General features: G+C 44.5%; 1 protein-coding gene and 1 pseudogene across 1 annotated transcript; one reads left to right on the plus strand and one right to left on the minus strand.

Moving 5' to 3' along the window:
• The first annotated feature begins 706 nt into the window (after positions 1–706).
• LOC128443129 (zinc-binding protein A33-like) lies at positions 707–3,040 on the plus strand (annotated as a pseudogene).
• Positions 3,041–3,564: 524 nt separating this feature from the next.
• On the minus strand, positions 3,565–16,490 carry LOC128441838 (dynein regulatory complex subunit 7). Its single transcript, XM_053423946.1, has 7 exons — positions 16,470–16,490; positions 15,188–15,400; positions 14,829–14,939; positions 14,608–14,718; positions 13,509–13,703; positions 4,326–4,465; positions 3,565–4,164 (listed from the first exon to the last, which is right to left on the minus strand). The coding sequence occupies exons 1-7, from the start codon at positions 16,488–16,490 to the stop codon at positions 4,077–4,079; spliced, it is 879 nt and encodes a 292-aa protein (XP_053279921.1). The 3' UTR covers positions 3,565–4,076.
• Positions 16,491–16,802: the final 312 nt, after the last annotated feature.

Here is a 16,802-nt window from a genome sequence, read left to right on the forward strand (position 1 = left end):
GACCTTGCATGCTGCACATTTGTGTCTGTGTGCATGAAAGGTTTCTTCACCTCTTTTCCTTCCCTCTGAAAGGTAGAGCAGCCCCTGATGTCCTCACCCCCCCCCCCCCCCCACTGGGGCAGCAGCGTCACTGGGGGAGGTCTGCAGCTTTAGGCTGGTCAATTTGAGGACAACCTGCACAACACCTATTGTTTTCTTCTCTCAACTAAAGATGACCTACACCTGCTTGCAGTTGGCAGTATCATTGCTAAGTGTCATGGATAATGTTGAGTTAATTTCTATATTAGTTATGGTTGCTTGAAGAAATGTCACATCTGAAGCCACACCTCTTCTTCTTCATCCCTGCAATCACACTTTCTTTTAACCCACCATATGGACTCTGCAGCTCTGGGCCTTTTGAGGGCATAGTTGTTACCACTGGCACAGTGTGTGTATAATATTCAAATAAATATAATATTAAATATGTTTCTGCTGGACACATTTATTGAATGCCAAAAGTCACATCATATAATGGTGTCACACTTAAGGTAAAATAATCACAGTAAAATGTATAATCATTTGATGATGTCACACTTTTTACTGCTCTCACACAAATGAGCCAACTTGATCTGATTTGGATTTATAAAACTTTTGTCTATACAAACCTCTTCTTGACAAAGTTAATATTTTATAATAACTTATCTTTACTTCAGGCGAACGAACTCTGAACATTGAACCCTCAGCAGATCACGATCATATTCAAGCAGCTACTTTACAACCAGGTCTCTTGTCTGTGTGAACTTGTTGCTGCCAAATGACTTTTGACCAGTTATCAAATCCAAGGCTTGAATTACTTTTTACAGTCGTGTCCTGACACACCAGAGAAACCAGGAAGCATCTGTTCCTCCCTGAAGAGACGCAGGCTGAAAACCAGACGATCACATTCACCTTCCAAACCAAACTGAACCAAACCAGACCAAACGTCCTGAGTGAGTCCAGCTACAGGAGAGAAGAGTCAAACTACAAGCTGCCGACGCTCCACACACTGACCGTGAGTTTAACAAACACCTCGACTCAGAGGGGAAGTGAACCTCAGTGAAGTTCATGGAGCTGTGACTGACTGACTGTCTGTTTTCAGCTTCACCTGGAGACTCAATGGCTTCCAGATCAGAAGAGGATCTCTGCTGTCCCGTCTGCCAAGATGTCTTCAGAGATCCTGTCATTCTGTCATGTAGCCACAGCTTCTGTAAAGACTGTGTGAAGAGCTGGTGGAAAGACAAGGACTAAAAGAGTGTCCACTTTGTAAGAGAAGATCTTCAAGGTCTCAACCACCTTGTAACCTGGTGTTGAAGAACCTGTGTGAGACCTTCTTACAGGAGAGAGATCAGAGCTCTTCACCTGCTCTCTGCAGTCTGCACTCAGAGAAACTCAGACTCTTCTGTCTGGACCATCAGCAGCCAGTGTGTCTCGTCTGCAGAGATTCAGAGAAACACACCGACCACAGATTCAGACCCATCGATGAAGCTGCACCACAACACAAGAAGCAGCTTCAGGAAACTCTGGAGCCCTTGAAGAAGAAGTTACAGAGTTTTGAACGTGTTAAAGTAAAGTTTGAACAAACAGCAGAACACATTAAGGTCCAGGCCGGACTCACAGAGACGCAGATCAAGGAGCAGTTTAAAAAGCTTTATCAGTTTCTGGAGGAGGAAGAGGAGGTCAGGATGGCTGCACTGAGGGAGGAAGAGGAGCAGAAGAGTCGGATGATGAAGGAGAAGATTGAGTCTCTGAGCAGAGACATAACGTCTCTTTCAGACACAATCAGAACCACAGAGGACGAGCTGAGAGCTGAAGACGTCTCGTTCCTGCTCAACTACAAGGCTGCAGTGGAACGAGTCCAGCAGCGCCCCCTGCTGGATGATCCACAGCTGGCCTCAGGAGCTCTGATAGACGAGGCCAAACATCTGGGCAACCTGAGCTTCAACATCTGGAACAAGATGAAGGACGTGGTCTCCTACAGTCCTGTGGTTCTGGACCCAAACTCTGCTCATCCAGAACTCGTCCTGTCTGAAGATCTGACCAGTTTGAGACGAGGAGAGAAACAGAAGCTTCCTGACAATCCAGAGAGGTTTGATCATTACACCTCAGTCCTGGGATCTGAGGGTTTTAACTCAGGGACTCACAGCTGGGACGTCCTGGTTGGAGACAGTACAAACTGGGGATTGGGTGTAAGAGCAGAGCCTGTCCAGAGGAAGGGAAAGGATCTGTCTGGATACTGGAGAATACAGTTCTTTAAAGGTGAATACTCAGCACGGTCACCATCAGGATCATCTGTTCTCTCTGTGCAGAAGATCCAGAGGATCAGAGTGAAACTGGACTGGAACAGAGGAGAACTGTCGTTCTCTGATCCTGATACTAACAAACACATTCACACCTGGACACACACTTTCACTCAGAAGATGTTTCCATACTTTAACATTGGAGGTCACTTGAAGCTGTTACCTGTGAAAGTCTCTGTGACTCTGGATCAGAGCCGTTAGAGATAAAGATTTTATTCATCATGTTTATTTCTTTAAGAGAAATCTGCTGAATTTAAAAGTTAAACTCGTTATTCTAAAGCTTTGTTTATTTCTCATTTTACTTCTCACTCATTTTTATTTCTCCTGTTGACTTTTCCACGTGTGTAAAAAGATTTGATTATTTTCTGATCTTTATCTTTGGTTTGTTTTTTACTTTCATGGAAAATGTTTTCTATCATTTAGATTTTGTGTGGATCCATGAAGTCGAGCAAACTGATGAAGATCCACATGAAAACACATTTATCAATAACAGCTGATCATTGTTCACATTCAACAAACTTTATCAATACTCACACATGAGACATGATTCATGTTTAATCACATAAAGTCTGTTCACATATGAAATAATCCAACATGTATGAACATTTGTCTGTTTGATGTGATGAAGCCAAAATGATTCTGTCTGTAAAAGTGTTTATTCAACAGCAGCCGAGTGATTTGATTTTAATATTGAGATCAAAATAATAAAAACTATGAAACAGAAACAGAGTTTTGATCTTTTTCATTAGAAGAGAAACTATCTTCAGAGTTTTGATCTGACCTTTGATTCCAGTGTCACCATCTCACACAGTGTTTATGAAAACAAATCTCATAAACACCATGAATGTGATTTGTGCTGAGTATTAATCAAGATGGAGAACAAACTAATGGAGACATGACAGTTCAGGACTTATCTTCACGATGAAGAGCCGGGACTCACCAGCCAGCTCGGCCACATGACTTCAACGATGTCCTGCATGGGTCCTGGAAAGTGTCTGGAGAAGGTCTGGGTTTGAAACAAGGATCTGAGACGTCGGGTGTAAGGATGTTGAGTCAAAGTGGAGTGATGCTGATGGTAGCACCCGTCTCTCTGGATGGGTTTAGTGGGAAGGAGAAATTAGGAGAATCAACGATGTTCAGTTAACGTAGAAAACATGAACACTGGTTTGTCCATCCAGGGCCACTGTTGAAACAAGGTGGTGTTTCCCCCATGATTATTATCATCATTGTAAATATTATAATCCCTGGACACATAAGACATACTGTTTTATTAGTTGGTTTTAGTTCCATTCAGATTTAAATACTACATAGTGTTTTATCAGTTGTATTTCATTAGGTTTAAATACTACACAGTGTTTTATCAGTAGTATTTCATTAGTTTTAAATACTACACAGGACAATTTACTTTACAAAAGAGAAATGAGCTGCAGGCTGTTTTCTGAGTTAATGTGCTGAATATTTTATTGTGATTAAAATAATTAATAATGTTCGTCTTTGGAGGGAGGAGTTATGATTTCAGGTTTTCTATCTGTCCGTCACATTCTTGGAAAGTTGAAGTTTCAACAAATCTCAGAGAGAAATTCTTCAAATTCACAAATTCCGTCAAACGTTCACATGGACTCAGGAATGAACTGACAAGGCTTTAGTGGTCAGGGGTCAAAGGTCACAGTGACCAGATACAAATAATATATGTGACTGAAACACCTGTAAGGTTTAATGAAATAATCTGATAGGTATTTGGAGCGGAGGCTGCTGATTGGCTCAGCTGAGCAGGTGAGGAGCCAATCGAGGGTCTTCTCTCAGCCTCTCGTCGAGAGCTTGATACTTTAGAGGAGCTTCTTCCTGGTGCCTGGAACAAAGACATGGAAACATTAAAGATGAAGAATCCTCCTGATTTTATTCTGTGGAAAACACTGATGTGTGTGTGTGGTTGTGTGTGTGTGTGTGTGTGTGTGTGTGTGTGTGTGTGTGTGTGTGTGTGTGTGTGTGTGTGTGTGTGTGTGTGTGTACATTTTGAGCCGTCTCATGGCGACACGTATCTGGAGAGTTCTGTCGGAGCAGTAGGTCTGGTATTCGTCCTCCTGGTGCTCCGTCATGTCCAGCTGGTTCTGCTGGTACCACTGTTGTTTCCTCTGCAGCTGCTGCGTCTCCTGAACAGTTTAAAGGTTCAGATGAAGAGTCTCTAAATCCTCAGGTTCATCACAGACTCTCTAACGTGTCTGTGTTCTGCTTCAGGTTCACGGACCTCCTCAGAAAACTGCTGTTAAACTCCACAATATCTGCCCCTCGTGTATTTATGTATTCATCATTTATTAAACCACTGAGAAATAACCGCAAGGAATGTTTACATTTGTAGATTTGAAAATGAGTTAGGGTTTATATTTAAATCTTTTTTGAGAGTTTTCTTTTTGTTCTGAGAAGAGGGACGTCATTATGGTTTAAGGGTTGTCCATCCCCTTGTAAATACTACACAGGGTTTCATCAGTAGTATTTAATTAGGTTTAAATACTACAGAGGGTTTCATCAGGAGTATTTCATTAGGTTTAAGTACTACAGAGGGTTTTATCAGGAGTATTTCATAAGGTTTAAGTACTACACAGTGTTTTATCAGGAGTATTTCATTAGGTTGAAGTACTACACAATGTTTTATCAGGAGTATTTCATAAAGTTTAAACATTATGGTTTAGGGTTTGTCCATCTCCACAGTACTACACAGTGTTTTATCAGGAGTATTTCATTAGGTTTAAATACTACAGAGGGTTTTATCAGGAGTATTTCATTAGGTTTAAGTACTACACAGTGTTTTATCAGGAGTATTTCATTAGTTTTAAGTACTACACAGTGTTTTATCAGGAGTATTTCATTAGGTTTAAATACTACAGAGGGTTTTATCAGGAGTATTTCATTAGGTTTAAGTACTACACAGTGTTTTATCAGTAGTATTTCATTAGGTTTAAATACTACACAGTGTTTTATCAGGAGTATTTCATAAAGTTTAAACATTATGGGTGACAACCATCTCCTTGTTGTGAACATGATATCTGAAGAACTCCTTGAGGGGATTTCTATACATGTTAGCACGTGTTATCTCAAGAACATCTCAAGAGAATCCTTTGAAATTTAAAAACACATTTTCACATCTTCAACTACAAATTGACTGACTAGATATCTGTAAAGACAGAGATCGCATTTAGATTAAAAAACCTCTAGTGGCGTGGAGGGGAGATGCGCAAATCACACGTGTTCGATTTGCGCACACACCGGGCGGCACTTGCCTGATTACGGCACGTGAGGTGAGTGAGCACGGGTGAGGAAATAAAGGTCCGCGATTTCCGGCCGGGCTATGAAGGGTTTGTGCATTGGAGGACACGAGAGCACGCATTGGTATGTTATTTATATTTTGAACTAAGGTGTAGTTTGCACAATGCGTATGTTTCTGGCACTTTTTCCCGTTTGTCATGTCTTCTATGTGACAGCGCATGGGTCGGCGCAGACGTCCTTAGTGACGTCTTGGGCACGTTTGGTGGAGGCGCACATGGTGAAAATGTTTGTATGGAAGACCATTGTTGTTTTACATCATAGTGATATTGTAATTATATAGATTTGTTTATGATATCTAACAGATATTTGGATTTGATTTAAATGTTTGATTAGGCATTTTGATTTATTTGAACTAACTTGATTTAATTTGTCTTTATCAATAGGTTTTCAACCTAATCCTGATCCTAATCCTAAATCCGAATAAGACTACGGAATGTTTGTTGGTCATGTTCAGAAAGATTCATGTTCAATAAAATCAAGGAGAAGGATTTGAGCTGTCCTGCGTCCTCTGTGTAACAGTGCCATTTCAAGTTGGGCAAGCACAGTTTAAAACATCACCCAGATAACTTGACAGTTGAAAACCACCGGAGCAGCTTGGAGAAGTGGATAAAAGGCCTTGGAAGTCCAGGAAAAGCTGTTGACGCAGGAGAAGAGAGCTGTGCTGGTCCGTGAGGTCAAGATGGCGGAAGACGTCGTGGAGAAGACTGTGAAGCAGCTCAAGAAGGAGAGAACCGCTGCGAAAAGCACCTTCACCAGACAGGCCAACTTCCTCAGCAAAGGGGCAGACAGCATGGTGGAAGCAGAGCTGAGGGAGGAGTTCGCCGAGCTCTCATACTGCCGGAAAATCGTTCTTGAAGCGAATGATGTTTATAAGACAGGGCTTTTGGCTGAGTCTCAAGAGCCAGAAGAGGAAGACGTGGTTCTTGAAGAGAGGGAGGAGCTAGACGTTGAAAGAGCCGCTAACGAAGCAGAAGCAAGGTTTGGAGAGGTGAGAAGAATTGTCCAAACAAACCTGTGGTCCAGATATGGCCAATACGCTATCACAACTGCAATCACTGAAGGAGAGAAGGCCTGCAGTCGGGCGGAGAAGTTACCTGTGGAGAGTACTCACCTGGATGCATATGAGATGCACCTGACTCTACTGGAGAAAAGGATCAATGAGGCTGCCAGAGTTATGTCAAACTGGGAGCGGTGGATCCCCAAGGCTGAAAGAAAGGAGCTAGATGGCAGGGTCAAGGACCTGAAAGCTTTGAACGGCAACCTTGAACTGAGGAAGGCTGAGTTTGTCACTGCACGGAGGATGTCGAAGGATGCGCTGGCTGCAGGAGCCTCAGGACTTGAAGCAGTGAGAGCACATCCCCCGCCAGCAAAACCAATTGTCAGGATAAAACCAACCACACTGCCCATCTTTTCAGGCTGCAAAAGAGAATACCACAGATGGAAGAAAGACTGGGAGAGCCTTCAAAGACAGGGAGAGCCGTCTGGCTCAGCCGAGGTCAAGAAAATTCAACTCCTGGACAGCGTGGATGACAAGATTGGGAAGGATATCCGGCTGTCAACCTACAAAACTGCAGAGGATATGTTCAGAGTCATGGACAACCGGTATGGAAATAAATCGACCATTGCCATAGAAATCCTGGAGGAGTTGGAGCAAATACCCCCTGCAAGGGGAAGCCAGCCAAGGAGAGTCATCGACCTGATCCAAGCAGTGGAAAAATCCCTAGCAGACCTCACAGAGCTGGGAATCTCTGGCGCAATCAAGAACCCTCTCGTCATTAAATCCATTGAGAGCAAGTTACCCGACTTTGTAAAGAGAGACTGGCTAGCCTTTATGGTAAATTCTAGCAATAATGTCACCACAGACAACCACTTTGACATGCTCCTGAAGTTCCTAAAGAATCAAGAAGAGATCCTAGAGAGACTTGACCAGCTAAGGTTTGTGGAGAAGATGGAGAAACCAGAACGTGGGAAGAAATATGAAAGAAAGTATGCTTCTACAAGAACCACAAAGAAAGGAGGGCTGGAAGATGTGTGTGTTGTCTGCGGTGATGGAAGGCACAGTGACAAGATTTTCTTCTGTAGAAAGTTCAAAGGGCTGAAGCTACAAGAGAAGAATGCTATTGTAAAGAAGCTGGGAGCATGCAGAAAATGTCTTGGATGTCATGAAGATGATGGATACTGCAGAGACACTTTCCTATGCAGGAACAAAGACTGTAAGAAGGGAGACTCCTCAGATCACCATTACTTTATTTGCCCCAATGGAGAAAACAAGAGTGGAAACGAGGAGAGAAGTGGGAAAGATGGCAGAAGAAAGAGCAAACTAACAGCCGAACAGGAAGGATTCTTGGCTGAGCTGTCCTCAGTGCAAGCAGAAAGGTGCAGAATGGCATTCACGAACAAAGCTACAGAGGGTGGCATGAAGAACCACCAGTCCCAGCTATTGAAGAAAAGTGGCCTGTGCGAGCTTCCTGTCATTATGATGCTGATGGAGGTAACTGCTAATGCTGGGCAGAAGATTGGAGCTCTTGTTGATCTTGCCTCAGACACAAACTATATCACCCATAAGGCTGCACACAGGCTGAGGCTGCGGAGTGAAGAAATAACCCTGGTTGTGCATGGTGTAGGCGGAATGACCATCAAGGTGAACACGGAAAGATATCTTCTTCGAGTCAGAGTGAAAACCCCCAAAGGAGCGGAGAAGGCTCATGAACTGATCTGTTACGGCCTGGATGAGATTGCCAAGGTGCACAAAGTTGTCAAGCCGGAAAAGTTGCAGAAGTTCTTCCCAGAAGTGAAGCTTGAGGAATTAAGGAGGCCGGAAAAGATTGATCTGCTCATCAGCCATCGCGAGGGAAGACTTGCTCCACAAAGGGTTAAAGTTGTTGGGGACCTCGTCTTGTGGGAGAGTCCATTGGGAATGACAGTGGGCGGAGCACACCCCGACCTGTTCGAGGAGATAGAGGTGGCAGCACATGAGTCCAGAACACACTTTGCTCGCTCCATGAGAACTGCTGCAGTCAAGTATGAGGAGATAGTTGAGAGCCCAAGTACTGAAGCAGCCCGTATGCAGCGAAAGGACAGTGCAAAGGAAACGGTTACAGCTGCTGCAAACCGTGAGTTCCTGGAGTGGTGGAGATGGGACAGCATCGGAGCAGCCTGTGAGCCAAAGTGTGGAGGATGTCGCTGTGGAAACTGCCAACCAGGAGGAAAGGAAATGACACTGGCTGAAGAAAGGGAGCTTGAAATAATAAAAGAAGGACTCACCTATGTCCAAGGAGACTCTCACACAACATCGCCGCATTGGGATGCAAAGTATCCATGGACAGAAGATCCTGCCTCGCTCCCCAACAACAAAGGTGCAGTTGAAGCTACATTCTTGAGAACAGAAAGACAACTAAGGAGGGAGGCAGAGTGGAAATCAGCATACAGAGCCCAGGTCCACGAGATGGTTGAGAGGGGCGCAGCCGTAAAACTCACTAATGATGTCATCAGCAAGTGGACAGGACCAGTGTGGTATGTAAGCCATTTGGTGGCGCCAAACCCTCACTCAGTGACGACTCCAGTCCGGCTTGTGTGGAACAGCAGCCAGAAGTGCAGGGGAGTGAGCATGAATGATATTCTGCTAAAGGGGCCAGATGTTTTAAACCCGATCAGAGCTGTGCTGCTGAGATTCAGAAGAGGTGTGTATGCTGCACTTGGAGACATCAGGAAGATGTATAATTCAGTGTGGCTAGAAGAGCGAGAGATGCATCTCCACCGATTCCTTTGGAGGGACAATCCAGATGAGGAGATGGGTCAATATGCCATCACAAGGGTGAACATTGGAGACAGACCAGCCGGTTGCATTGCACAGGTAGCTATGCGGGAGACAGCAAGATTGGCCATCTTTGCTCACATGGAAGAGGAGCGCAGAGTCCTGGAAAAGGACAGTTATGTGGATGACATTCTAACTTCCCATAACAGCCTGGAGGAACTAGACAAGATGACTGAAGGCGTTGAAGAAATTCTGAGAGCCGGAGGCTTCTTTCTGAAACCGTGGGTCCGGTCAGGCCAAAGTGGGAGGCCGGAGGCTGCAGCAAAGGTCCTGACATCAAGAGTGGAAGGGATGGAGAAGAAAACCTTCATCCTCCCAAACCAAATGAGGGATGAAGATAACAAAGCCCTGGGCATTGGATACAAGGTGGAGGAGGACAAGCTCTACATGATGACCTCGATCAACTTTTCCAAAAGGAAAAAGAAGATGAGAGTAGGCAAGGATCTTCTCAGAATGGAGGTGAAACCTGGAACGCCTAACCCGCTGACAAGAAGGGACCTGTTAAGCCAAGTAGCTGGACTCTACGACCCCATCGGTTTGGTATCACCTCTGAAACAGAAGGGCGCTATCCTTGTTAGGAGAGCATTCCAGGAGGCAGGAGGAGGGAAGTTGACCCGTGAGACCTGGGATAAACCACTGTCAGAGAGCCTCAGAGAAGAAGCCATTCAGCTGTTTGAGGAGTATGCGCAGCTTGGACAAGTTCAGTTTCAAAGAAGCCTGACACCAGCTCACTGGAAAGGGAAACCATGGGGAATCACATTCTCAGACGGGAGTGACAAATCATATGGAGCTGTGATGTACCTGAGGTGGAACACTAGTAAAGGAGTCGATATCCGGTTTGTAGAGTCGAAAGCCAAGCTGACTCCACTGGATCAGAAAGGGGAGGCCGTGAAGGCTGAGATCTGCGGCGCTGTCTTTGCAGCCAGGCTCAGGAAGTACGTTGAGAAGCATGGAGGCCTGGAGATAGAGCGATGGCTCCACCTGGTGGACAGTCAAACAGTCCTAGGAGCAATTCAAAGAGAGAGTTATGGGTACCAAACTTTCTTTGCGAACAGAGTGGGTGAAATCCAGAAGGCTGGCTCAGTTGAAGACTGGTGGTGGATCCCTGGAGAGCATAACATTGCTGACATCATTACAAGAGGAGGCACTCATGAAGATCTAAAGGAGGATTCCACATGGCAGGATGGGCCAGAGTTCCTAAAGTGGCCAGTGGAGGAGTGGCCTAAAAAGTCAGCAGGAGAGGTTGCAGTGCACGCTAGAGAGAGTGTCAACAGACTCCAGAGAAAGGCATTCTCAGCAGGAATGACAAGGGCTCAAGCTAAGATAAGCCAAGCAAGTGCCCCACAAAAAGACCTGAAGGATGAAAGTGGAGAGAAAAGTACGGCTGCTGATCCAGCTCTTCTGGCAGGAAGGGCACCCAGGAGATGGGAAATAAAGAACCTACTGGAAGTGAGGAATTACAGCTCCTTGTCCAAGCTGGTCAGGATCATCGCCTGGATATGGCGAGCTGCCAAGAAGTGGATAGAGATGAAAAGCCAGTCAAGAACTCAAGAAGCTAAGCATAAAGTGTCATCACTAAAGGAAAAGGCCAAGCAAACTGTGCTTACAGTGAGAGAGCGTGAAGATGGCCTCAGGGATCTCTTTAGTGAAGCTCAGGAAGGTGTAGCTTTTCCTGACACTACCCTAAGCAGACTGGCAGTATACAGAGATGCGGACTCTGAGCTCTTGGTTTGTGGAGGCAGGATTCAGATGTTTGATGAAGACAAAACTGCAGTGCCCGTCTTACCATACGAGGCATGGGTGTCTACATTGCTGGCACAGGAAGCCCACAAGGCAAACCATGAGGGAATAGCAGGAACCTTGCTCAGGATGAGGAAAAAAGCCTGGGTAATCAAAGGTCGAAGAATTGCAAAACAAGTAGTAGACAGTTGTGTGGTATGCAGGAAAAACAGGGCAAAACAGTGCCAGCAGATCATGAGTGACTTGCCACCAGAGCGAACAGGCCCAGCATTGCCATTTGAGTTTACAACCATGGACCTGTTCGGACCTTATGAGGTAAAAGATGAAGTAAGGAAAAGGGTCAAACTCAAAGTCTGGGGGGTTGTATTCTGCTGCATGGCTTCAAGAGCCATACACACTGATGTTGTGAGTGACCAGTCTTCTGAGGGATTTCTGCTGGCCTACCAAAGATTCTCTGCACTGAGGGGACACCCTAGGAAATTGTGGACAGATCCTGGCACAAACTTTGTAGGGGCCAGACCTGCTCTGGAGGAGCTTCACAGATTTCTGAGCAGACTGAACAGGTCTCAGATTGAAGAGGAAGCTGTCAATCATGGAACAGAGTGGTCATGGAGGATTCACCCTGCAGACTCTCCCCACAGAAATGGAGCAGCAGAGGCAGCTGTCAAGATAGTGAAGCGAGCCCTGAACAACCTTGGTGGTGATGGAGTTCTCACATGGGGGGAATTCCAAACATTCCTCTTCATGGCAGCCAACCTGGCAAATGAAAGACCGATAGATGCCAGGATTCAAAGCCGAGAGGACTGTGTGGAATACATCAGTCCCAATTCCCTCATACTGGGACGAGCCAGCCCAAGAGGAGACCCGGGAGATTTCAAGTTTGAAGGTTACCCATACAAGAGACTCCAAACCATACAAGCAGAGGTCAGCAAATTCTGGAAGAAGTGGTGCCAGCTAGCTGGTCCTAACCTGTTCATAAGGAGCAAGTGGCACACAAGAGAGAGGAACGTTGCAGTGGGAGATGTGGTCTGGCTGGCTGACCAAAATGCCTTGAGGAGTCAATATAAATTGGCCAGGGTAGTCAGTGTTAATGCTGACCGAAGAGGAATCGTCAGAGATGTAAATGTGAGGACCTTTCCAAGCTACCCTGTTCCAGTCATGAAGCCAAGCACAGGGGACACAAGCAGACAAGGAGCCAGGAAACTCTTGAAGAGAATCCCTGTGTCCATTCTCTGCAGGGATGTGAGACGACTGGTCATCCTTCTTCCTGTTGAAGAGCAACGATAGAATGAATAGATAGAGTGTGACCTCCTTGGGTTGAGCAACCAGGAGGTCAAGTGGGAGGTGTAAAGACAGAGATCGCATTTAGATTAAAAAACCTCTAGTGGCGTGGAGGGGAGATGCGCAAATCACACGTGTTCGATTTGCGCACACACCGGGCGGCACTTGCCTGATTACGGCACGTGAGGTGAGTGAGCACGGGTGAGGAAATAAAGGTCCGCGATTTCCGGCCGGGCTATGAAGGGTTTGTGCATTGGAGGACACGAGAGCACGCATTGGTATGTTATTTATATTTTGAACTAAGGTGTAGTTTGCACAATGCGTATGTTTCTGGCACTTTTTCCCGTTTGTCATGTCTTCTATGTGACAGCGCATGGGTCGGCGCAGACGTCCTTAGTGACGTCTTGGGCACGTTTGGTGGAGGCGCACATGGTGAAAATGTTTGTATGGAAGACCATTGTTGTTTTACATCATAGTGATATTGTAATTATATAGATTTGTTTATGATATCTAACAGATATTTGGATTTGATTTAAATGTTTGATTAGGCATTTTGATTTATTTGAACTAACTTGATTTAATTTGTCTTTATCAATAGGTTTTCAACCTAATCCTGATCCTAATCCTAAATCCGAATAAGACTACGGAATGTTTGTTGGTCATGTTCAGAAAGATTCATGTTCAATAAAATCAAGGAGAAGGATTTGAGCTGTCCTGCGTCCTCTGTGTAACAGTGCCATTTCAAGTTGGGCAAGCACAGTTTAAAACATCACCCAGATAACTTGACAATATCGGTGGTCAAAGGTCAAATGTCACCGCGACCTCATATGAGTGTGAGAAATATGTCAGCTCAAAGTGCACTGGTTGGTGTATGACCACAGGAGGTTCACTCTAGATGTTACATGGTCCCTATGATAAAGAAATGAAGTAAACTTAATGATACACATGAAACCACCTGTGATCATCTTCTGAGTCCAGAGTCAGTTCAGGAGAAACAACAGCTGTAACACAACATGACTCGTGAACCTGTGCTGTACCTTTTGGTAGCGCTCCTGGATCAGGTTGGCGTCCTCCACCAGCTTCTGCTTGAACTCTGACAGACACTCCTGGTGGAGCTGCCTGGCGTCCTCAGCGCTCAGAGGGTCTGAGAGGTCGAGTCTCATGAGGAGCGGAGCCAGGATGTCCTTCTCATTCTCATGAAGCCAGCTCTGCTCCTCTGCAGCCTGACGCTCCTGGAGGAGAAGATCAGGTGATGAAGGGAGGTTCACACCTAGAAGAGGCTGGACAACTTTAAACTCTGAGTCTGTTTGACCTGAATGTTGTTGTCACTTCACTCAGGAGGTTGTGTTATCACCACTGTTTGTCTATTTGTCTGCAGAGTTTTTTTAAAGACCACAATGAATGAAAGATACGATCATATGTCAAGTACCAGAGTTATGAAGGAATATCAGAGACATAACTGAAGATAATGTGAAGAACCAGCAGAGAGAAGAACCCTGGAAACACCAGAGTACCTCTCAGACACAGTTCTGACTGAGTTCATATTGGTCTTTGTAGTTTTATTAAAGCGTGTTATTAATATCTGTGTCACTCATAAGAACTATAACACACAGAGACGTTACAGACTCAACATGACACCAAGAAATGTATCTTCAAAAACCAGAATCACGTCCCTGTGGTGAACGTTTGGTTGAAGATTCTCTAGATTCTCTTGATTTCCTTCTTGAGTCCAAGTGAACATTTGTTCTGAATTTGAAGTAATTCCCTAAAAGAGTTTTTGAGATACTGACACTGGGCGGTGGAGGAATAAAAAACATGGGATATTTGATGGGACTGATATTTGATGCAGATCGATAATAAAAATCTGATCAATCAGATTTAAATGTGGTTTCATGGAGGTTCTGATCTGTTCAGCTGTTACAGAAACAACCATCTGAGATCCGGTCAGGACGTCTGGTTGAATCTAAGGAGACTGTTGGGACTTGGTGAAGGTTCTACATTGTCACATTAAGAGATATTTCTAAATGAATTATCAGAATTATTCTGTGGGAAGGTAAATAGATATGACATAATAAATATAAACTAAGGATAAATATGAGGCAGGTTATAAGTAGGTTCACTTTGAGGTTATCTCACCATGTCCTGTCTCTTGCTGCGGGCCCTGGCAGCTCCTGTCGTGGTCCAGGGACAGAAGAAGAGCTGAACGTCTCCCTCCTCTTCCTCTCTGCACGACACGATGTCTCTCACCTGCTCACAGGAGAAGAGGTCACAAGGTCGGCTGGCGTCAGAGTCGCACAGTCACTGAGGAACACGTTTGTTCTGGACATGGAAACAAGAGAACGTGAGAACGTCTTCACCTCCTTCAGAGATTCTTCAATCTGATGAACAACCATCTCTTCATCCTTCATCAGAGAAACCAGCATCTCGTACAGAGTCAGGGTCTTAACAGGCGTATCGGAGAGGCCCACCTAGACACACACACACACACACACACACACACACACACACACACACACACACACACACACACACACACAGTCAAATACACGCATGTTGTCATATGATACCAGAAGCAGCAGACTGGGAAAGCTACTTTGTGTGTGTGTGTGTGTGTGTGTGTGTGTGTATGTGTGTGTGTGTGTGTGTGTGTGTGTCTGTGTGTGTGTCTGTGTGTGTGTGTGTGTGTGTGTGTGTGTGTGTGTGTGTGTGTCTGCACCATGAAGCTGGACACCATGTCCTGGGTGAAGTCCTCAGCCTTCTTCTGCTCCGTGGCCTCTCGTGGTTTGATGAAGCTCCGGTGCGATGGGATGAAGGTGTCGGCGTCCAGATGATACGTCACCTCGATGCGTCTCTGCGCCAACAGGAAGACGCGCTCCGCCACGTCCTGATTGGCCGGTTTGGAACTGTCCCTGTGGAAATGCTCCACCACCTGATGTGAGACGGACAACACACGTCGTTACACCTCATCAGATCTGAAACTCTTTAAATGTGGAATGGAAATATTGAATTTGTTTCAGTTTCTGCATAGGCTACTCACTGTATGGGGTCTATGTTAGCAGCAAACCCAGATGGATAGACTAACACTGTATATTTATCACAACTCATATCATTACAACATTCAATGTTATTGCATATCACATGTCGTTCTAAAACTCCCTTGATAGTGAACTTTATTTCATTACATGAACCATATATCACAATAATTTATTTATTTATTCTCAGTTTGGATTCTGGTGATAATATCTGGTGTAGTACCTGAAGAGCTGCAGAGACATTGCATGCTGGACATTTGTGTCTGTGTGCATGAAAGGTTTCTTCACCTCTTTTCCTTCCCTCTGAAAGGTAGAGCAGCCCCTGATGTCCTCACCCCCCACTGGGGCAGCAGCGTCACTGGGGGAGGTCTGCAGCTTTAGGCTGGTCAATTTGAGGACAACCTGCACAACACCTATTGTTTTCTTCTCTCAACTAAAGATGACCTACACCTGCTTGCAGTTGGCAGTATCACTGCTAAGTGTCATGGACCCACTCCTTCACCGTGTAAACTGCTGCTTCATTTGACTTTGACTTGACTATGTTATATGTATACATATATTCATGTTCATATTATTTAATTTAATATTCCATTCACCCTGTAAACTACTGCTTCACTTGACTACGTTATATGTTACGATGTGATGTTATATTTTATGTTAGATAGCATGTTGTTTTTTTCTATCCTCTGAAACAGTCACCATGTACATTCTGCTCCCGAATCATACAAATACACTTACTTCACATATACTTATCTTATTTAACATTCCCCACTCCTTCACCCTGAAAACTGCTGCTTCATTTAACTTTGACTTTAATTTGACTATGTTATATGTTATACATATATTCATATTAGTTAATTTAATATTCACTTGACTGTGTTATATGTTATATGTTATATGTTGCAATGTTATGTTATTTGTTATGTTACATAGTGTTATTTTTTTTCATTTTGTAAAGTCGCCTACTGCGTAGATGTTTGCTGCCATGTCATAAGAATTTCACTGCTCCGATGACGCTGTCATTGGTGCATGTGACAATAAACTTTGATTTGATTTGATTTGATAATGTTGAGTTAATTTCTATATTAGTTATGGTTGCTTGAAGAAATGTCACATCTGAAGCCACACCTCTTCTTCTTCATCCCTTCATCACGGTTTCTTTTAAACCACCATATGGACTCTGCAGCTCTGGGCCTTTTGAGGGCATAGTTGTTACCACTTGCACAGTGTGTGTATAATATTCAAATAAATATACTATTAAATATGTTTCTGCTGGACACATTTATTGAATGCCCAAAG

The sequence above is a fragment of the Pleuronectes platessa genome, chromosome 6 (genome assembly GCF_947347685.1).
Source record: "Pleuronectes platessa chromosome 6, fPlePla1.1, whole genome shotgun sequence".
NCBI classification, from domain to species: Eukaryota; Metazoa; Chordata; class Actinopteri; order Pleuronectiformes; family Pleuronectidae; genus Pleuronectes; species Pleuronectes platessa.